At 30.8% G+C, this 23,035-nt stretch overlaps 10 protein-coding genes across 10 annotated transcripts; 5 read left to right on the top strand and 5 right to left on the bottom strand. All coding sequences in view use genetic code 12, as the record gives it.

The window, feature by feature from the left end:
- Window positions 1-13: 13 nt before the first annotated feature.
- RJT21DRAFT_136694 (MDR family MFS transporter) lies at window positions 14-1,911 on the top strand (the record flags this gene model as incomplete). The annotated part of the gene is made up of 1 exon (XM_064883272.1): window positions 14-1,911. The coding sequence occupies exon 1, from the start codon at window positions 148-150 to the stop codon at window positions 1,909-1,911; it is 1,764 nt and encodes a 587-aa protein (XP_064735808.1). The 5' UTR covers window positions 14-147.
- Window positions 1,912-2,236: 325 nt separating this feature from the next.
- On the top strand, window positions 2,237-4,369 carry RJT21DRAFT_90056 (m-AAA protease subunit; the record flags this gene model as incomplete). Its single annotated transcript, XM_064885630.1, has 1 exon — window positions 2,237-4,369. The coding sequence occupies one exon, from the start codon at window positions 2,237-2,239 to the stop codon at window positions 4,367-4,369; it is 2,133 nt and encodes a 710-aa protein (XP_064735807.1).
- A 170-nt stretch (window positions 4,370-4,539) lies between these two features.
- Window positions 4,540-5,960, top strand: NPL6 (Npl6p). The gene has a single exon (XM_064885146.1). It carries the CDS (start codon window positions 4,574-4,576, stop codon window positions 5,927-5,929), a length of 1,356 nt encoding a protein of 451 aa, XP_064735806.1. The 5' UTR covers window positions 4,540-4,573; the 3' UTR covers window positions 5,930-5,960.
- Window positions 5,961-5,991: 31 nt separating this feature from the next.
- On the bottom strand, window positions 5,992-7,803 carry FGR15 (Fgr15p; the record flags this gene model as incomplete). The annotated part of the gene is made up of 1 exon (XM_064885631.1): window positions 5,992-7,803. The coding sequence occupies one exon, from the start codon at window positions 7,801-7,803 to the stop codon at window positions 5,992-5,994; it is 1,812 nt and encodes a 603-aa protein (XP_064735805.1).
- Window positions 7,804-9,372: 1,569 nt separating this feature from the next.
- On the bottom strand, window positions 9,373-15,011 carry RJT21DRAFT_821 (uncharacterized protein; the record flags this gene model as incomplete). The annotated part of the gene is made up of 3 exons (XM_064885315.1): window positions 9,373-12,269; window positions 12,342-12,384; window positions 13,263-15,011. The coding sequence occupies 3 exons, from the start codon at window positions 15,009-15,011 to the stop codon at window positions 9,373-9,375; spliced, it is 4,689 nt and encodes a 1,562-aa protein (XP_064735804.1).
- A 2,527-nt stretch (window positions 15,012-17,538) lies between these two features.
- RJT21DRAFT_123480 (uncharacterized protein) lies at window positions 17,539-18,778 on the top strand. Its single transcript, XM_064882737.1, has one exon. The coding sequence runs from the start codon at window positions 17,712-17,714 to the stop codon at window positions 18,624-18,626; it is 915 nt and encodes a 304-aa protein (XP_064735803.1). The 5' UTR covers window positions 17,539-17,711; the 3' UTR covers window positions 18,627-18,778.
- On the bottom strand, window positions 18,779-20,128 carry RJT21DRAFT_123479 (DNA-directed RNA polymerase I subunit). Its single transcript, XM_064882736.1, has one exon. It carries the CDS (start codon window positions 20,062-20,064, stop codon window positions 18,814-18,816), a length of 1,251 nt encoding a protein of 416 aa, XP_064735802.1. The 5' UTR covers window positions 20,065-20,128; the 3' UTR covers window positions 18,779-18,813.
- Window positions 20,129-20,219: 91 nt separating this feature from the next.
- On the top strand, window positions 20,220-20,865 carry RJT21DRAFT_123478 (uncharacterized protein). The gene has a single exon (XM_064882735.1). The coding sequence runs from the start codon at window positions 20,273-20,275 to the stop codon at window positions 20,801-20,803; it is 531 nt and encodes a 176-aa protein (XP_064735801.1). The 5' UTR covers window positions 20,220-20,272; the 3' UTR covers window positions 20,804-20,865.
- On the bottom strand, window positions 20,835-22,306 carry RJT21DRAFT_58910 (uncharacterized protein). Its single transcript, XM_064885145.1, has one exon. It carries the CDS (start codon window positions 22,147-22,149, stop codon window positions 20,866-20,868), a length of 1,284 nt encoding a protein of 427 aa, XP_064735800.1. The 5' UTR covers window positions 22,150-22,306; the 3' UTR covers window positions 20,835-20,865.
- Window positions 22,307-23,001, bottom strand: RJT21DRAFT_58909 (uncharacterized protein). Its single transcript, XM_064885144.1, has 2 exons — window positions 22,670-23,001; window positions 22,307-22,592 (listed from the first exon to the last, which is right to left on the bottom strand). The coding sequence occupies exons 1-2, from the start codon at window positions 22,869-22,871 to the stop codon at window positions 22,465-22,467; spliced, it is 330 nt and encodes a 109-aa protein (XP_064735799.1). The 5' UTR covers window positions 22,872-23,001; the 3' UTR covers window positions 22,307-22,464.
- Window positions 23,002-23,035: the final 34 nt, after the last annotated feature.

Below are 23,035 nucleotides of genomic sequence, written 5' to 3'. Positions count from 1 at the left end.
TGCACAAGTGTTGCGCTTTGCATATGACAGATTTGGAGATTATGTCATACCAGATTAACGTATTAAAAAGATTAATCCCTTATTTATATACTAATTGATAATTTCTTTATAGTTACTTATGGTATTATAATTCTAGTTTATAGAATAATGTCTGGAGATTTAGACGATGAACTCGTATTCGGGTCTATCAACGACCCAATCAAAGCTCAGCCGTGCGCAAAAGTGACGAAAATAGAAGATATTGAAAAAGATGCAAATGTGGTTGAAAAGTCACCCAAACCTATGAAGTACTATGAAAGTAATGCAGGAGATGGAACCAAAGCTACTGATCACCATTTAAAAGGGACAGAGCTATGGTTCACGCTAGTATCTTGTTTAGTGACCTTATTTGTATCAGCTCTAGATCAAACTATCGTAGTCACTATTTATAGTACTGTCGGTAATGAGTTCAATGCATTTGAAAGAATAGATTGGTTAACTTCTGGATATCTACTACCATTATGTGTTCTCACACCTACTTATGGAAAGATATCTATTATATTTGGAAGAAAGTTAACGCTTATGGCTGGAATAATAATTTTTGAAATAGGTTCTTTGGTTTGTGCTTTGGCAACAAGTATGGACATGCTAATTGGTGGACGAGTGATACAGGGATTAGGAGCTGGTAGTATAACAACAACAATTGCTATCATTGTTACTGAATCCGTTCCGATATCCATGAGAAGTTATTCTTTAAGTTTAATGGCTCTTTCTTATTCAATAGCCAGTGTAGCAGGTCCATTTATTGGTGGAGCTTTCACTACCCATGTTACATGGAGATGGAATTTCTATCTCAACTTACCCATAGGTGGAGTTTCATTTATTTGCTTAATGTTTAGTTATCATCCGCCTAAACCCAAAGGAACTCTATTGGATAACGCAAAGAAAATAGATTATTTAGGGAACTTTTTATTAATATCTGGCCTGGTATTATTTCTACTTGGTTTATCATTTGGGGGTACTCTGTATCCTTGGTTTTCAGCTGCAGTGATAGTTAATATTTTACTAGGGGTATTCCTCATTTTTGCGTTCATAATGGAAAACTTTATAGTATCTAAGAGTCCACTATTTTATAAGGAATTCTTTACTATTCCTCAAATATTAGCAGCTGGTCTAAGTGGATTTTTTAATTATTCATTCTTTTTAGGAAATACGATGTACTTGACAGTATATTTTCAAGTTATACTTGGTCATTCTGCATTTCAGTCGGGGATAGATTTATTACCATTAATTATTAGCGTTACAGTTGCTGCCATTGCAAATGGAGTAGTAGTTAAGGTTACTAGATATGTAAAGCCTTATTATTTATTATCGGGAATTTTTGGAATTATTGGAGGTAGTCTAATCCTATTAATAAATCAGAAAACAGAGACAAATAAGAGAATAGGATATTTAATAGTGATGGGATTATCCGTAGGATTTCAAATACAGAGCACCATACTATCATGTCAATTAAAAGCACCAAAAGATCTAACAGGATCTTTGATCTTAGTAACTACTTGGGCTAATTTTTCAAGATTTTTAGGTGGAACTATGGGTATTATACTTTCCAGTGTAATCTTTCAAGCTTATAGTGAACCCCATATAACTGAAGTTATAGAAAATTTACCATACAGAATCAAAGAACAATTTGCTGATCAATCAGCCCAACAATTCCTAAGCTCTCCAGCCTCAATCGGTCAACTTCCAAGTGATGCTCAACAACAGATATTCAAAGTTTTAATGGAAGCCATTCATAGAACTTTCATATTTGGATTGGCATGTGCGACTACAGGATTTATCGCATCATTATTTGCTACCAATAAAAGAATTCCTAAAGATAAAGATATTTTACATAAGGGTGAAAACTCTGATATAGAAACTATTATATAAGTTTTATTTTAATATTTATTATATCTTTTTTATATCATACATAGTTAATTTGTTATTTCAGCACACTTTTCTACTCTGTCGCACAGCTTACCGAAATAGGCAATCAAAACCAAAGGCAAAAAAAATTAACCAAAGCCCTATAACAAGAAATTCCCGAAACGAACATGACTGAAAATTATCAATATCAATTAATAAGTCAGTCGGTCAAAAGTAACCAACATTTAATATTTGCAAAAGTCATATGAGTGTATTGACTAGAGCGAGATTTGCAGGAGTATCTCTTGCGAAGAGAATTCCTCATGGAGTTAGTCGACCAGTCAATATAATGAGATCTCTACAATCAAGTAGTTGTCTTCGTTATAAAGAAGAAGAACCAAAATTCCGTAATGATAAAAAGTTAGGAATGTTCTTTAATAGTCAAAGTGAAAATAAACAAACCAATGATAATAAAAATAATAATAAAGATAAGAAAAATAAAGGTAAGAATGAAAATGACGATAAAGTTTTTACTTTTGATTTTAAGATTGGTCCACCAATAAAATATTTTCAAATAGGTGTATTGATTGGGTCAGCAGCATATATTTTCTATAGTTTGGGACAAGATGATATTGATGAATTAACATTTCAACAATTTACTTCGGAATATTTAAGTAAAAATTTGGTAGATCGATTAATCGTTGTTAATGGACGTACTGCTATTATAGAACTTAATCAAAGTGGTAAAGCTCAATTTCCACATTCTCATAATCAAAAATTATCATTTAATATTGGATCATTAGAAGCTTTTGAAAGAAGTTTAAAGGAAGCTCAAGATGAATTTGAAATTGCCGATGCAGTAAGAATTCCTGTTATTTATACTAATGAAGGTAGTACTGGTAAAATGCTTATAAATTTTATTCCAACTGTACTTTTCCTTGGAGCAATTTATTATATGACTAGAAAAGCCAGTAGTATGGGAGGAATGGGAGGTCCATTAGGTTTTGGTAAATCAACAGCTAAAAAATTTAATCAAGAAACTGATGTTAAAATTAAATTTAAAGATGTAGCTGGTATGGATGAAGCTAAAGAAGAGGTTATGGAATTTGTAAAATTTTTACAAAATCCTGAAAAATATGAAAAACTTGGAGCAAAGATTCCAAGAGGAGCAATCCTTTCTGGACCTCCAGGTACTGGTAAAACATTAATTGCTAAGGCAACTGCTGGTGAAGCTGGAGTTCCATTTTATTCAGTATCTGGTTCAGAATTCGTTGAAATGTTTGTCGGTGTTGGGGCATCTAGAGTTCGTGATTTATTTAAAACTGCTAGAGAAAATGCACCATCTATTGTATTTGTTGATGAAATCGATGCTATTGGTAAACAACGTTCTAAAGGAAATGCTAGTGGAGCTAATGATGAACGTGAAACTACTTTAAATCAATTATTAGTTGAAATGGATGGATTTGATACTTCTGATCATGTTGTTGTATTGGCCGGTACTAATAGAGCTGATATTTTAGATCGAGCTTTATTAAGACCTGGTAGATTTGATAGACATATTTCTATTGATAATCCTGCATTAGAAGGTCGTAAAGATATTTTTAAAGTTCATTTAAAAAAGATTAAGTTAGCTGAAGATATAGATAAAGATTTACCAGGAAGATTGGCAGCTTTAACTCCTGGATTTTCTGGAGCTGATATTGCTAATGTTTGTAATGAAGCAGCATTAATTGGTGCAAGATTTAATGCACCCGCTGTTACATTAAGACATTTTGAATTAGCAATTGAAAGAGTTATTGGAGGAATTGAAAAGAAATCCAAACTTTTAAATCCAGAAGAACAAAAAATTGTTGCATATCATGAAGCTGGACATGCTATTTGTGGATGGTATTTAAAACATGCATATCCATTATTAAAAGTATCTATTATTCCTCGTGGTCAAGGAGCTCTTGGATATGCTCAATATTTACCACCAGATCAATATTTAATGAATACTTTCCAATTATATGATAGAATGATTATGACACTTGGAGGTAGAGTATCTGAAGAACTTCATTTCGCTTCAGTTACTAGTGGAGCTCATGATGATTTTAAGAAAGTTACATCTATTGCTCAAAGTATGGTATTAAAATTTGGTATGTCAAAAGCTGTTGGATTAGTTAATTATGCTGATAGTCAATCACAAGATAATTTAACTAAACCATTTAGTGATGAAACCAATCAAACTATTGATGAAGAAATTAAAAGAATTGTTAATGAATGTTATCAAAAATGTAAACAATTATTAATTGATCATTCAAAAGATGTGGAATTAGTAGCTCAAGAATTATTAAAGAAAGAATTTATTACAAGAGAAGATATGATAAGATTATTAGGGAAAAGACCATTCCCTGAAGTTAATGATGCATTTGATAAATATCTCGATGGTAAGGATGCATTTAAGAATGAAAAGCCAGCCAATGAGAAGAAAGATTCTGAATAGTCATTATAATAAAAAAGTTACCTGTAAATAGTTAAATTAATATATGCTTTATTACCATTACCTAATTAGGACAGATAGACACTGGCGCACGACTCGTACCAAAAGAAAAAATGAGTGTGCGTATTGTGGACATTGAAAAAGTAAATAAAATAAAAATAAAATATGTCAATAGTACATACGACTAATACGTAAACTATAGTAATTATGAGTAGATCTAGGTCCAGACGAAGTGAGGCAATTGAAGTCGAAGATGTAGCCACGGAAGACGTGAGACCACACAGAAGTTCAAGATCTCGTAGACAAAATTTGGCAGGTTTAGACCTCGACGTGGACAAAGATGAAGAGTATGGAGCAGACGAGACTTCTAATGTTAAGGAAGAAGAAAACGATGAAGAGGCTGTCAATGGAGAGGAATCTGAAGAAGAAGAAGAAGAAGAATCAGGTGTAGTTAGTAAAAGAGGTAAAAAGAGAAAAGCACAAGTGGATGATGAGGAAGTGGAAGAAGGAGAGCCTGAGGAAGAAGAAGAAGAGGAAGAAGAAGAAGGTGAAGAAGATGAAGAAGAAGATGACGATCCTGATAATGATTCGAAGACTCAAGAGACTCGAGCACCTAAGAAACGAGGTAGAAAAAAGATAAAGGTTGTTGTACTTGAAGAAGGAGTATTTGATGAAGAAGGTAATCCATTAAATGTTACAAATGATGAAGTAGTTATTGGACATGAAGATGCTAAAGGTAAAGAAAAAGTTGATGAATGGGGGAATTTACAAGGAGGTCGAGAATATCGAATGAAGACATTTAAAGTATTAGGTCATGGTAAAAGACTTTATATGATTAGTACTGAACCAGCAAGATTAGTTGGATTTAGAGATTCATATCTTTTATTTAAAACTCATAGATCATTATTTAAAAAAGTATGTGATAATGATGAAAAAATGGATTTAATTGATCGAGGAATTATTCCAAATTCTTATAAAGGTAGATCAGTTAATTTAGTTACTGCAAGATCAATTTTTAGAGAATTTGGAGCTAAAATGATTAAAGGAGGTAAAAAAGTTATTGATGATTTTTGGGAACAAAGAGCTATTGATAATGGAGATGTATCAGGAGAATATGCTGATCCAAGTGAATTTTTAAAACCTCAAAATTATAGATTATCAAGTATTCTTGGAGATTCAAATACTGGTGGAGGTTCAACTCCATTAACTTCAACTCCTTTAGTTAATTATCAAACTGATCTGGCTTGGTTATATAAAATTGCATCTCAAACTAGTGAATTTAATAGTAAAATCTTAGAACAAAGAACTCCAACTTTAAGAGGTATTAAAGATGTTTATTCAAATTTAACTTTTTATCCTGCTAATACTCAACCTACAAAAGCAGTAATTAATAGAATTGGTGATTCTGATAATTTAAATTATACAACTAATATTGTTATACTGAATCTTAACAAACGAGTTACTGGTCTTAAACATATTCCTAAGGAAATATTTGCTGATGTAGATGAAGATATTAAACAGGCTATTATAGAGCAACAAAAATTTGAAGCTGATAAGTTTTAGGGTGTATAATTAACAGTGTATTAAAGTACTATATAAAGAAATGTAATGAAGTAAATCTGGGGCTAGCCCGCGGTATTATTAATGAAAGTGTACTCTCCACGTTTTGGAGGTTGACCTGGTTGTTGTGGTGGTAGAGCTTGTTGAGATTGGGGTTGTTGTGTTTGTTGTGGTTGTTGTGGTACTTGTTGAGGTGCTTGCTGAGGTGCTTGCTGAGGTGCTGATGCTGGTGGTTGAACTTGAGATTGAGATTGAGATTGTTGTGGAGCCTGTGGTGGTAGTTGAGATGGACTTTGGGATGCTTGTGGTTGAGGTGGTAAACCATGTGATTGAGGTGGAAGTTGAGGTGGAATTGGTGGAATTTGAACTGATTGATTAGGTTGAAAATTTGGAGGTAATTGAGGTCTAATCTTATATGGACTATCTGGAACTTCTGATGATGGTTGTGGCAGAGCTGGTAAATTTTGTTGCATTTCTTCATCTTCTTCATCTTCACCAGAATCTATATCACTATCTAAATAAGATTCATCACCTTCAAAATCTTTTGATATACTCTTTTTCTTTTCCATATGAGCTCTTAATTCAAAATCAACTTTTGTCTTTCTTCTACCTACATGAACAGTTATATCACCTTCTTCAACCACTTCAGCATGCTTTTTAGAATAAGCAACTTCAGCTTTTGCTTCTTTACCAGAAATTTTATGATTAACTCTAATATGTTTAGCTAAAGTATCATGACGAGTAAAAATTCTTGGTCCAACTCCTGGATGTTGTTTAACACATACATAACATTTAAATAATTTTTTCTTTTTTGAATGTACAGTTTCTTGATGTCTAATTAATTCATACTTTCTTGAAAATCTTCTTAAACAAAGTTTATGAGGTTCATCAGCTGAAGGTAATTGACATTCATGAACGACATCAGGATCATAATTTGATGATTTATTTGATGGTTTTGCTGTAGAAGCCTTTTTAATTATTCTATGAGCTGCTAATTTTGCATCAACTCTAATCTTTTTCTTTTCCTTTGGAGTTAAACCAGCTAATGAAGCAGAAACAAATTTATCATGATCAGCAGTATCAGGATTTAATGAAAAAAATGATGAACCAGGAATATTATCTTCATCATCATTATAACCATTAGGTGATTCAGAAGATGGAGATTTATTATGACCATTTCTACGTTTAAATTTATTTCTTGGTAATGGATCAGGTTGAGAAAATCTTTTATACTCAAAATATGAATAATCTCGAATGAATTTTTTATAACAATCATTAAGATCATAATGAATTACTGATAAGAAATGATAAATAACTGGTTTCCAAATTAATAAATTATAAATTTCCCAATAATTTAAATTCATAATAATATTAGTTAAATATCTAATAGTTACAGTTGAAACATCAACATTTTTATGATTAGTTGATATTTTGATAAAGATATCAAAATTCATTTCAATTAATAAATAAAGTTTTGAATGAATTGGATCTTCGTAATTTATAAATTTTGGTAATAAATTAATTAATTGATAATATTTATCTTTAATGGCTAATTCAGTTTCTACATTATCAAATTCATCATCATATAATAAATCAGCAATTTTATGAATATGAGCAGCATATTCTTCAATATTATTAGGATTCATAGTAATTAATATTTTTATCTTTTCTTCGGCAGTTAATGGAATAGTTGGAGGTGGAGGTGGAGGTGAAGGTGGATTTTGTTTAGATTCAACTTCTTTATATTGACGTTCTTCTTTATTGACTTCTTGGAATTCTGGTTGGTAATGTTGGGATTGTTGTTGTGGTGGGGGTTGTTCTGGTTGCTTTACTTCAATTGGTTGTGGTTGTTCTTTTTGTTGTTGCTGTTGCTGCATTTGTTGCTGTTGCTGCATCTGTTGTTCATGTTGAATCTGTTGCTCATGCTGAATTTGATGCTGGTTTAATTGCTCATGTTGTTTATATTGTTCGGGCTGCTGCTGTTGTTTAAACTGTTGTTCATGTTCATGCTGTTGTTGTTGCTGTTGCTTATATTGATGCTGTTGAATTTGAATTTGAAGTTGATCATCAACCATTTGAGATTGAGGTATTTGAGAATTAGGAGGAATTAATCGTTGATGAAACATTGGAGCCAGAGGACTTGATGAGCCATTTGTCATATGATATGCGGATAATGATTGTTGAGGAATTGAAGGAGATCCTCGATGAGGTGGATATTGACGAGGCATATTACCAAGTTGAGGTGGAGGTTGAGGTTGATTAGCATGAATTTGAGGTGGAGATAATTGATTATAAGTAGGTTGAAGATGATGTTCTCTTGGCAGTAATTGATGAATTTGAGCCACAGAGGGAAGACGTTGATGAGTTGGTGGAGGAGGTAATTGAGATTTTGGAGGTGGAGGTTGCCCAGCTTGAGGAACAGGAGATAGTTTGATTGATTGATTTGGCTGTTGTTGTTGTTGTTGCTGTTGTTGTTGCTGTGACGGTGGCGCTGGAGGAGAACCTGCTGGGTATACTTCCACTGGGTAATAGTATAGTTTTGATGGATTCTCATTCATTTTGGTATTTAGTGCTAAGTGATTTGATAAATATAGGTATAAATTAGCAAATATACGATAGATATGGGTGGGTATAGACACGATAACTAGGTATAGTTGTAAGTTAATTAATTGATTAACTTTTTAAGTATAGTTTAGTTAAAGTATATGAAACTATTAGGGGAACGGAGATAGATAGGTTGATAAAATGGTACGAGTTCGTAAGAATCACGAAGAAGTATTCAAACGCAATCTAATTGGCTGGATGGATACAACAAACTCACACGCGTGACTTTAACCTAAAAAATAATAGGATTATAAAAATTCACCAAGTAGTGATTAACAAAATGGTTGTAAATAAATTACCGTAATCACTTTTTGGGTGGTGGATTGTAATTTTCCTGACTGCAATTTTAAAATGCAAATTTGTTAACCAGGACACGACGGTTACCCAATGCGGCACTTACCCGGCTAGAGATTATTATTATTTATTTTAAAATTAACAACATATTTTTTGATCGTCCCAGTGAGTGATTTTGCAACCATTGGCGTACTGCATACAGAAATCGACACCTCATCCAAATTATATAGTAATACTATACTGTAATACTGGATATTATAATTATTAATACTACTATTATTACTACTACTATACTATAGGATAAAGTACTATAGTACTATAGTACTACAATGTACTTCTACTCTTTCACATTACTATAGTATTCTACACTACTGTAGTACTCTACACTATAGTACTCTAATCTATAGTATTCTACACTACTGTAGTACTCTACACTATAGTACTCTAATCTATAGTACTCTACACTATAGTACTCTACACTATAGTACTCTACACTACTACACTACACTAATTATCTCATAACTTACATATACATTAAGTTACAACTATTATACACTTCTCTCAGGATTCTTATCTCCAACATTACTGTCACTACCAGTAACATTACTACTTGTAACATTACTTCCTGCTACATTTAAAATAGATGGAATTCTTGCTTCTTCATGTCGTGGAGATAAATACTTTTGACTATGAATTCCAAAACTATTCCTATTATCTAATTCATGAATCAGAGGTAAAACAGTACCAGTACTACTTTGTTGACCTCTAATTGGTCCAGGTCCAGGTCCACCACTACTTCCACCTATTATTGATATACCTGGTGGTGGTGATTGACCACCCGGTTGAAGATATCTATATTTTTGATATAAATCAGTTGGTTTATAATATTCTCCGGAATTAATTACAGCTCCAGGAGGTAAACGAGGAAAATAAATTCCATCGGATGATTTCCCTTCTTCTTGTCCACCACCTTCAATTCCAAGTGGCGGTAATTCAATTACATCTACAATTCTATTTTTTGGTGGAGGTCCAGGAATAAATTTTGCAGCCGAATCTCGAGCACTAAACAGTAAAAATTCAGCATAATTTGATTTAATTGTAAAATCAGAATTTAAAAATTGAGGATGAGGTAATGGTTCAACATTATATTGTCTAGTAACTATTTGTTTGGGATCTTCAATAACTTCAACATTATCTTTGGCATAATTAACTGCCATTTTATTTTCTTTACCGGTAACTCCATGTTTTCTTCTTATATGTCTTGCTAATGAATCATGTCTAGGATAACTTTGAACTTTAGATCCACTTCTTGAACAATAAATACATTTATAAATCTTCTTCTTTGTAGCATGAACAAATTCTTGATGTCTTAATAATTCATTCTTACCATAAAATATCTTTAAACATTTCCTCATAGTATTTGGATCAGTTAAATGACATTGATGAATAACTCCTGATTTACCCTTTTTAAATTTATCTTCTGCACTATCATCATCATATTCAAATTCATTTAATGGAACATTAGTACCGGAAGAAATATATGGTATATCAGATGCTGAAAGTTTCTTCTTGGATAAATCCGATCCAAACTTTAATTGATTTTGAAATTGAAAAATAGGTCCAGATATTTGTGATCCTCCTGATCCTTTACCATATGCAAACTGTTGATGAGAACCTGGTATGCCACCAGGATGATTAAGCATTTGTTGGGCAGTAAATGGAGATATTCCTTGTAATCTTTCACTATATAAACTTTCATCATCGTCATCATCATCGTCATCGTCATCGTCATCATCGTCATCATCATCATGATCTCCTTCTGAACTTTCATCAGACCTTAATTCCCTTCGAGCAAATGGACGTATTCTTTGATCGTCTGCTCCTTGAATTGTGGGATCTGTTGGTTGTCGTGGATCTTGATACGCCAGTTCAGGGTCATGATTCAAAATATTCGAAACAGATGCTGCTGATGAATATATAGAAGTATCTGGGGCAGAACGTTCACTCTTATAAGGTGAAGATTTAGGCAGCCTTATCTCATGTTTGACTTGTATGGTATCTCTTTCACTAGGGCTGGATCGATATGAATCCAGTGATTTTTGAGATGATAAGTTTTTGTTTTTGTTTTCCTTTTTCAGTGATCTTGGGCTTACCTCATGCTGTGTTTGATTAGATTTCCCAGAACTTTCATATTGATTTCCTTTGTCTTCATCATCTTCATCATCATCATCATCGCCGTCATCTTCTTCGTGCTCTTGTTCTCTCTCATCATCTTCATCTTCCTCTTCATCCTCTTCTTCTTCCTCATCTTCTTCAGATTCCTCTATACCAATATCACTTTCTGTAATATTATGTCCTTCAGATATACTATTAGCTCGAGAAGTCAATGAATTAGTTCTACTTCTACGACTAGAAAGCTTTGATTTACCAGAAGTCTTTGGTGATACATTCTTTCTTGGTCGTTGAATAGATTTCTTTTTCCTAATTGGAGATCCAACATCTTTTAATATAATATCAACATATGGTTTAATCTTTACATTATTAAGTTTTTTAGTTTCAATTTCAGGATTAAACGAATGATAAGAATAATTATAAAATGGATAAGGAAATGGGAATTGTAATCCAGATAACATTGAATCATTTAAATAATTTTCTGGTGGTCTTACTATAGGTCCAAAAGTAGTTGGAATAATTGTAAATCCAATTAATTTTAAGAAATAATCTAAATTAGGTAAGATATGAATAAGATGATAAGTTTCCCAATATTGTAATGAATAAATTAAATCAACCACATATCTAGTAACATGAGAAGCTAAAGATAAATTAAAGTAAGTTGAAGAAAATTTTAATAAACTATCATAATTATCAATTAATACTTTAGATAAAGTTCCATTAGGATATATAGCAGAAGGATGAACAAATTTATTTCTACTTGATGGTAAATTTTGTTTCTTTTCTTTAGTTCTTATTCTTGGTTGTTCTGTTTCCTTAGGTTCAGCCATTGGGAATGACCATTTTGCTTCAGGGGTTGGTACATAAGATGTTAAATCCAATAAAGAATTTTCAATTCTCATTCGATTAGAATCTTCAAGATGATCTTCTTCGAGCAATAAATGTAATAATTCATTTAATTTAAATGAATATATATCTATGGATTCTTCATCTATTCTTCTTCTTTTCTTAGAAGTATTTGTTGTGCTTGATATAGATGTATTAGCATTTGTGGTTGTGGTTGTGGTTGTATTTGTATTTGTAGTTGTATTTGCATTTGTGGTTGTCGTTGTGGTTGGATTAAAAGCTTCATCCACCAAAGACGGGCTCCTCTTATGAGGATATAATTTTTTCAATTCTTTAATTATCGGGTCATCTTCATTTTCTGTAACATCTTGATTATCGTAGTATGGCAATGCACGAGGTATACTTCGCTTTATTCGTTTTATTAAATCTAAATTATGTTATGTTAGTAAAACAAATATTCAACCACTAATAAATAATAATAATCATAAACTATACATACCATCAGGATGAAGTATTTGACTATTAAGGAAATCATTATTATTCTAGATGGATAAGTTTGTTAGTATATACTGTTAAATATAAAATAAAAGAAAATATATGATATCAATGTAACCATTACTAATTAATAATATATCAACCATTACAACACTCATACTGTCTCCAATATTACTACTCATAATTTCTCAAGAATTTTAACTAATAATATTTATAAATTATCAATTAGCAATTATTGCAATGTACATATTATCATATTATAAACTGATAAGCATGATGACTTACTCCTGGTACTACGACCAAACGCTCCGAGGCCATAGTTTACTTGTGGTTTCTCAACTTAGTCAACTATAGACAATGGGAAATTATTAACAATTATAACCTGTTTAAGTATTAGTATGCAAATATTAATAGTCATTCTGGGACATTTTTGCCAGTTGGAAATTTAGCACTCAAAATTTCTTTTCGAGCATTTGGGCGCTGCACACGACCGCGCCTCTTTTGCCGAATTTGATGTATGTACATAACTAAGTCAAATTGCAACCCTCACTACTGAGAGATAAGGTGAGTACACGACTATCTACTATAGAGTAATTAATTATAATAACTAATTATAATAATTATTTCGTTCAGTCTAATTTAGTATGGTACAGATATAAAATAATATAAAATGTCATTATTAGTAAGTGTCTGATATAAATGTCTGATATAAATGCTTAGCTTTATGGTTTAAGTGTCAGTTATCAACACACTGTTCGGATTTAATTCCCATCAGAGATGCGACCACCACAAACAAACAAATAAACAAATAAACAAACACAATGTCTTTTACGAGAGAGCGGGTGCTACCATATATAAATATACATATATAAATATATCACTTTATATTAAAATACAAATACAATTAAAAACTTCTATATCAAACTAGGAAATTAGCCCCGGTCGATGGTTGTCTATGCGAAGGAACAATGGTAGGATTTAATGCTTCAGACCCCGTCACAGTCGCTTGTGTGGCCGCAGCCTTTTTATTATTATTTATTGAAATTATATCTTCTTCTGTAGCATCATTCTTTATACTATTTGTTTCAAGTGAAAGTTTGAGATATGATTGATGTACAAGATGATTATGAAAATTAAGTGTAGTTTCTTCACTATATTCTCCTCCAGCTTCTATATCTGCATCTTCTTCAGCTTCGGCTTCTGCTTCGGCTTCGGCTTGAGAAATAATATCTTCAATCAATCTCTGATTGGCAAAATATTTGTTATAAACATAATCTGGATCTTCACCGAGATATTCAACCACATGTCTAAATACTTTATCATATACATCTTGGCCCCATAAATTATCTAAATGTTCATGATCAGCAACAGGTATGGCGGTGGTTGTATGAGTAGGAAGTTGATTTTTCATGACATCAATATCAACTAATGAATCAATATCACCATATATTAAATGAATAGGTACTTGAATATTTTTAAGTGGATAACTTATAGGTGATAAGCCTGATAATTGTGAATGAGTATCATGATACATTTGAAAATTCTTTGATGAAATAATTTGAAACCAATGAACAACTGTTTTGACAGAAGTAGTGGAATATAAATGAGCATAACTACTTAATTTTTGAATTTTGGAGATATTATATGCCCTCCAATTAAATAATATATAATTAGATCCATCAATTAAACTATCAAATAATGGTGGATAAATGATTTTTTGCCAAAAATTAATTGAAGGCATCAAAATTTTCCTCGAAAATAATAAATAAAATATGTTTGGTGATGATTTTAATAAAATATCAAGGAATTTTGAATATAATCCATGAGGAGTTGCAGCCGGAGAAATAGCAATTAATTGATATATTTTATCATTTAAATCAGAATTAAGTGAAACACTGGCAAATGCTTGGGCTGTACCTTGACTAAATCCAATATATGTTAATTTTTCAGCATTTGTTGCCTTTAAAATATAATCAATTGTATTAGGAATATCAAAAAGAGCAAATTCATCTAATGAGAAATCCCAAAATTGTTCTGATTGTAATTTATAATAAAGATGTTTTTGACTATATTTATTTCCACGATTATTTCCTAACCATACATCATATCCAAGTTCATATAATAAAAATGGTAAATTATTATACTTATCAATCATTGTAACCCAAATTTCACTACTCATTAATAATCCATGATGTAAATAAATTACTTTACCATTTCTTGGAGTTTGTTCTTGTTGATGACTCATAATTCTTTGAATAGTAAGAAGATAATTATCTTTCGTTTGAACTATTCTACTTTCAACATCATAACCAAATAATTGACACATTTCTCGAATATTCTTTGAATTTAATAATCCAATCATTAAATCATATTTCTCTTTATGTATGACATCTTTTTCATTAATACTATAATTATATTTAGGCCCATACTCTTCTTCTTGCTTTTCATTTATACTTGAAGTTTCAGATTCATTAAACTTCCCCTTAATTAGATTAATATTATTAGAAGTAAATTTAAAAAATAATGAAGCAAGAGCCGTAAAATATCCAATTATAGTAATGGGTAGATTGGTTGTTATTGATGATATTATGAACTCCATCCATGCCAAAAAGAATGATATAACTATAATAGGCCAGTCCATAAGACTTAGACGTCCAAAAAATGGAATATACATGTTTGATATAGTGCAATTGATGAATTAATTCGTGATGATTGCTAATTGCTGAAGATGACAAAACAAGTATGAATTTTTCTAATTATAGATAAATATAGAGGCTTATCAAGATAAGCGACTTTTCTAAGTTTAATTATGCTATTTCCGTGATGATTTATGTATTGTTAATGACTAATTGTTAATTGATATCATTCAAGTCAGGTACCTCTTCATGCTTTTAATGCTTAAAGGGGGCTGCGCATTTTATTTTAATATGGTATAAAATATCACGTGCAAGTTTAGCCTTTGAATAAAGTTATCAGTTTAAGTTAATAACTATTTAGTGATCAATGAATGTGATATAATCTTAATCTGCAATGAAGTTATTCACTATAATTGCTTAATTGTCTAGGAAAATAGTAAGCTGTATGTCTACAGAAATTTGCTAGAATACGGATATTGTTAATACTGGGATTCTCGGTTTAAATTTAACAAAGATCTTACGCTAAATTATAAATTAAAGATAAATATTAGAAAAAGTGATAATATTTCCCCAGACCAGAAATTATCCACCTTAATCAGTAAATGTAGCAATCCATTCACAACAAACAATAAAGACCCAGAGCAAACTTACAGAACGGTCGTACTGACAGCTGCAAAAAAGAAACGTCATATAGAAAATAATTAATAGCAACTTTACAGTCTTAATCAATCTGTGATTACACGGCTCGAGAAATCGGAAATCCTGCAGCAGTTCGGATAGATACTAAAACCGTTGTATGTCAAAATGTCAGTTACAAGTCTTAAGTCATTATTCTCGATTTAAAAGAGGCTATACTCTGATGGTAGGAAATGGTCAAATTAAATTAGTTAAAATTTTAAGCGCTTACGTAAGCGGCATTTGAATTTTGTACGACTTTTGTATATACAGATTACATACTTTTGCTGCAAAGCATGAGTGACACTAACAAGAATGATGAGCTCTTCAAAAGCTTTTTGGAACAAGCATTGGGCAACGACCGACCAATTGGTTTCAAGGAAGCGTGACTGAGTCATTAAATTTTAATCATCCATAAAACTTTGGTCACATTGAAGATTCTGTGGGGTTTCATATCATACAAATCAGCAGATTTATTTCTAATGTGATTTACGAATTGAGTAATCGGAAATGATTTGATATGAATTGCGCTGTTCGTATAAGTTTAGATTCTCGGCTTCTTCCCCGGAGCCATAAACTAAAGCAATGGAAGAACCCTTAAGAAAATAATACTACTTCAACATCATCATAATGATATTAATAGATCTTTAGAAATTTGCGCTTCAAAATTTAAGTTAGATGTTAGTTATAATTTAGGGCGCTTCAACGATAACTAAAATTGGAAATGTAGTTGCGCGCATTTTTAAACTTTACGAGCCATATTGTGTTCACCGTAAATGCTTTAGACGCTTACATAATATATGCATATATGCATAAAGGAGAATGGAACCGTCCCCGATGCAATAGAACCCAATATTTTGTAGAAAATTACGACCAAGTAAGGGATGTTCAATTATGTTGAACAATACCCAATATAAAATCAAATTGTTGATTGTAATTTCTGAATACATATATTGTTCACAACAAGTAGTCAAGGCAAACATCCGAGTATTGGTCAAGTATTCTACTTATCCATATGTATCGGAATGAAGTTATCCTTTTGGTTGACAGTTGACTATTTAAAGCCTCCAATGATAAGATTATCTGCTCTTTATTTCTATTCTGTCTTTAATTTACCCCAATTCCTTACACTCCTTGAAAATTGGAGTATAATTAATTCAAAAAATAATTTGCATGACTGGGGTGTGAATTATAATGGACGTTACTGTTTTCCCATAACGTGTGCTCAAAATCAATTTTATTATTATAAAATAATTTTTAAAGATCTTTTATGGTGGTCTTTGAAGTGGTTAAAAATAATCTACGCCGTATCTTTATTGGGAAATGTAACTTTAATCGTTTGTAACACCACCTGAACAACATGAATGATCTAACAATAGGGAAATAAAAGCGCAAACGTGCATCAAGTGGTAGTATAGTTTGGAATTATGACCTAGTTCTCCTTTGACATAATTGACAGATCCTTTCCTATTGTCCAAGAAATACTACTAAGGGGATGCGGGTATATTATTTAACAATTTATGGAACCCTATTATCCATGCGCTCATATTGCTGAATATTGCTGAATGTGTATTTCTACGTAAATGTGAGTGAAAGAGAGGAGTGGGTTTGTATGTGTGTGTGTCATTCTATCCTTAAATTGAACATTACTAATATCAATCATCTATTTAGCCTAAAGTATTGCTCAGCCTTGCGATAGCCAATTATAACAATCTCGTGAATCTACTCACAATAGGTCAAGAGGGGCGCTACTCTCAAATATGCGATTACGTAAGCGCCAAAAAAGAATTCGGTACAAAAAAGAAAGAAAGAACGACAGAAAAGAATGCAAAATTTAATTAGAGAAAAAGGAAAAAAAAATATTTTTTTATGATTAACTTCATTATCAACAGGTGAATAATTGAGTACATTTAAGCCTGTACACCATGAGGCGTAAAGAAGATCCAAAATTGTGTATAAATATAGATGCAAATTCCTAATAATTTACAATTTATACTTTTGATTTTATTCTATACTTAACTCAACTCAATCAATTGTACTCAATAGCTCAATAGCTCAACAAGATGGATCTGTCTCAAATTAACCTTTCCGAATTACCTCAATACAGTCAATGGAAAATTACTGGTTATGTTCAAGTTGTTTGGTTTATTCTTATATTAATTGGTGCTTTAGCTACTTATATTCCAAATTTTACTGTTGTTCGTACTAATTTTAGGGTGTTTTTAGTTTCTTTCACACTTTATAATATATTTAAAATTGCTGGTGGTATTACTTCAATAATTTTATTTCATAATAAAACTTTTAGTACAAATGTTTATATTGCTACTTATGTGTTTGACTCAATTTCTTTAGGTTCATTAATTAAATGTTTAACTCCATTTATTCAAATCATGATTAATGATGGATTTCAAACTCCTCAATATTTTGATAGAAACTCTCCATTAACAAGTAAAGACAAGGAAAAATTGGCAAAGAAAAATCGAATTTTCAAATTATTAACTGTTGTGATTGTTGTTGCAATTATTCTCTCTATTATTGCAGCTACTCAAATTGATTTTTCAACTGCAACTCCAAATTCAACTTCTAATACTTTATTTAAAGTATCTTCAATCTTATTTTTAGCCTGTGTTATCTTATGTACCGTTAGTTTGATTCATATTTTAACTATCAATGCTTATTACATCAAATTTGCAATCTTAATTCTTATTTGTGTCCCATTATTGATTGTTAGAGTTATTTATTCAATAATTTCTTCTTTCCATGGAATTGACTATACTAGTCCTTATCTTTTAGTATTTGGTGATTACAGATATTATGCATTTATGGTATTATTATGTGAAGGACTTGTTGCACCACTTTATTTGGTTACAATGAATTATTTCATCTATAAGTTGAAGCAAGTAAACCCTCCTACTTATGATGCTTCTGATGTTGAACGTGCTGATTCAGAAGTTCATTTTACTAAGGATAATTATTAGTAGCATCATTGTTATTATCTTCATAATTATCGTCATTTGCATAGATTTTGTTTCTTCTTATCTATTGTTAGCTTCCCTTTTGTTTTTATAATTTAGTGATTTATTATATATAGAGTGTTAAATGGAAAATATATTATATTTTAAAATTTTTTTAGTATTTTACTATTCTATATTATACAATTCTTAATTAACGTCTTCTTATTCTTCTTGACATTTCTGGTAATTTAAATGGAACCTTTAAAGATGCAATTTTATAAGTACTAGCAGCATTCTTTGGAATTCCAAAAGCTTCTGCTTGTCCAACAGTAGCAGATTTAACTATAGCACCTAATGCTTTAAATAATCCTAATAATCTAGTAGCTTTCATATTTAATTCATTAGCCAATGGTGGGACTTCAACCATGAAATTATCAATGTGAAATATTAAAGCCAAAAGATAACATAATAATTTATCTTCATGATGAGGGTCAATCATAAATGAACGATCTTTAGATTTCCCAATGGCTGTTGATCTACCGATAGTAAATCTTTCTAAAATTCCATCGATTAAAATTTCACTAGGAGCATTTTGAAATCTTTCCATTAATGATTGTTTATCTCTCACTCTTCTATTTTCATAAACACCAAATAAAATAGATGCATAAAATAATAATTGTAATTTTTCAGTATTATTTTGGGCAAGAATTTGAGGAATATGTTTATTAATATATGATGATTTAGTGTATGGTAATAATTCAATAACATTTTGTTCAGAAGTTTCATTAAATAATGATCCAACACGAAGGAAACTAAATTCTTTCTTGGGTATTATATTATTAATTGGATAAATATTTTCAACATTAGTGGCATCAACATCAGCAATAGGTGTTGGTCTATCATGAGTTACTAATTCTTCCATCTTTGCTCTAGTTGGTAAATCTTGAGTAGATTCAGAAACAGTATCAACAATATCTAATTCAATATCTTGTAATTTTTCAGAATCAATTCTATTCTTTTCCAAATTAGTAATGGCAGCCTTGGCTTTCTTAGTACCAAAGGCTTCACCCAATGCATTTCTTTGAGTGATATTTCTAACTCCTGCTTGTTTAATACTTGGTCCTTTATATATTCTTTTTGCTTTAGCTGTAACTTTCCCATTAACAAATGGAGTTTTATATAAATCCAATGATTTATTCACAGGATCATAAAATGCAAGAACATAATCATTAGTATCTTCACCATTAGTTTCTCCATCATAATCTAAATGATCACTTTCTCCATGTATAACATATTTTTGTTGTTTCTTATGTTTATATAAATCAAATTCAGTTGATTCTGGAACTTGTAATCCTTGAAAAAATGATCCAACTACAGCAACTGGTTCGTCAGTAAATGAAGCAACTCTCAATTCTGTAGCCTTGGATGATTCTCTACTTCTTTTCAATCCTCCTCCACTCATTTTAGTATAGTTATCCAACTAATGTTTGAGTATTAAAAATCAATTGTAGATCTTTCACAGATACTCGAAGCTCTGCTCATCTGTATATTTTTTTTCAGTTAGTACAAATTTTTTTTTGCAATGTACGTTTTGCATATTACACGACATTAACGTTTATCTTCACATACATTTTAGTATGGATCTATAACACACACACACACACAAGGAGATGTCGTATATAGAAGGGAAAGATATTCAAAAATCATATTATGATATATTAGGAATATTACCAACGGCCGATGAAATTACTATTAAATTAGCATATCGTGAAAAGCTTCTTTCAACTCATCCTGATAAGAATACTTCATCTATATCTAATTATATAAATAATGATGAAATTAATTCTATTAAAGATGCATATAAGACATTAATTGATCCAACAACTAGAAAGTTATATGATGAAACATTAGTGAAATCAATTCAAAGACATGGATTTAATGTTACAGGAGAAGGTTTAGATAATTATGATTTGAATGATTTTGAAGTTAAAGAAGATAATAATTCTATTATATGGTATAAAGATTGTCCTAGATGTCATGCTATACGAAGTATTTCATTAACTGAAGATGATTTAGAAAATCAAGGCACAGATGATGGTATGGGAGGTTTTGATATAATTGTACAATGTTCAAGTTGTAGTCTATGGATAAAAGTTAAATATTATGAAGAGGATGAAGAAAATGATAATGATCAAGATTAAATGTAAATTTGTATATACTAATAGAAATTTAATGTAATATATATATATATATATATATATATTTAAACTATCAAACATATGATAGTGGCCAATATAATACCTGGTAATATACTACAGATATTCATTGGAGCTCCATCTATAACATCATCATCATCATCTGAACTATTAGTTTTATTGCTTGGACAATCATCTGTCCAATTGAAAGAACTATTCGTAAATAAATGATAAGTAATATTACTTACTACTTCAAAATCATTATCAATATCATTACTTTCAGTAAAGAAACTCCATACTTTTGATAAAGAAAATGCTTTACTAGCCTCTCCAATTGCCTTTTTGGAACTAACGTTAATATTACTAACTAATTGATCAGTTTTAACAAGTTTCTTAACATTCTTTCGGAAATTTTCAACCGCATCAACTTTTTGTTGAGCAAATGCTGCACCATTCTTTATCTTATCCTTAACAATTTCTTTAGCATGAGCATCTGTTGTTAGAGTAGTTATAAAATTCTTTGGTCCTGCTTCTAATATGATATTATAAAGTGTATACCATTTACTCATTTCTGTAAAATTAGCACTATTAGCTGCTTTACTTAGTCCTTCATATATTACATCATTAACTCCAGCAATTACTCTACTAAATCCCTTTGATTTTAAAACTGTATCTGTTGCATTCTTAATTACCAGAAGAATCTCTTGATCATCTGGCTTTTCAATTTTTATTTCAATTGTACTATTAGCTTTACTAGTATTATTTAGAATAACAACTTGAGGTTCAGTTCTTCTTCTAACTCCTCTCTTTTTAGTCTTATTCCAAGCATTATTTTGCATTCCATGAATCTTGTAGAATTCGTAATCGGAATCATCTTCATCATAATCAAAGTTGTAATAATCGGCGTCATTTTCACTTTCAGAATCATCATCACTATCTCCTTCCATTTGAACACAGTCATCATTATCATCATGAGACCATTGATTTTCATTCACTATATCATCATTGTCATTATCATCATCAGTATTTTCTTCTTCATCCTCACTTTCTTCATCATTTGAATCAGGATTATCGTAATTGTATTCATAGGCGCCCTCATGATAACCATCGTAATCCATTTCATCTTCAAAGGAATGTCCTCTAAAATAATTTATAATACTTCGGAATGAAAATAAATGAGGATTACTTATAGTTTCATAATCAGATTCAGACTCAGATTCGGAATCAGTATAATTTGATATAGATGAATTTGGAATATTCAGTTTTGCTTTAATGGTGGCAGCAACTGATAATTCTGGTACATAAAATGATATAACCATACATGTGACTAGTAATAGATAACTTGATTTCATATCGTATATATATCTTCAAATGTTCTATAGCCATTTATTATATATTGTTCATAACCAAAGGGTTCATTAAATATTTATATCAACTTTTTTTAACAGCCGTTTGCGATTCTTATATCAACCTCCTGAATTATATGAGGGACAATTAACAATTAACAATTAACAATTAACAATTGAACAAAAGTTGATAGAACAGTTAATAATATTTCATTCTACCGACTTTTAAATGTTCATATCAAATGGGTGATATTCTGGTTTATTCAATTACTTTAATGAATAGAATTCATTATCATGATCAAGTTATTATTTCAATTAGCACTATCGATTGTTTACTTTGTATTCCAATTCTTTTGACCAGTCATCCAACTCCTTTGTTATGGCTTCTATCTTATATACTTTCTTCTCTATATCTTTAAGAATTACTGAATAGGTTGCAAATTCCTTATCTAGACATATTGTTAGTAATTCAATTTCCACTAGATATATATCCTATTCACTAAAAAATTATTAATCTAATACATACCTAATGATCTTAACTGCTTTGAACTTCTTTCGATGGTATTAAGATTCAGCTCCAATTTAATATAATTCAACGATTGATTCGTATTAAGATTTTCCAATAAGTTCAAATCAATAACTGCCACTTCTGTATCTGATTCCACTAATTTGGATACAGATTTAAGAGCATGATTTATCAATCGAGGAGTTTCATTCAGAATTGACATTACTACAAGTTGTGAATTGTACTTTGTTCTTTGTTCTTTGTTGGTGGTGGATGGGTTTTACTTCGTTCGTGGATGAATAATTATGTGCACACATTAAATGATTTTGTTAGACTACTAACTAACTAACTAACTGCGCAATAGTTAACGTTTAAAACATATTCATA

This window comes from Scheffersomyces amazonensis (genome assembly GCF_036850825.1).
Source record: "Scheffersomyces amazonensis strain UFMG-HMD-26.3 chromosome Unknown RJT21scaffold_9, whole genome shotgun sequence".
Classification (NCBI taxonomy): domain Eukaryota; kingdom Fungi; phylum Ascomycota; class Pichiomycetes; order Serinales; family Debaryomycetaceae; genus Scheffersomyces; species Scheffersomyces amazonensis.
The sequence above is the reverse complement of the archived record's forward strand: the minus strand, read 5'-3'. Positions and strand labels throughout refer to the sequence as shown.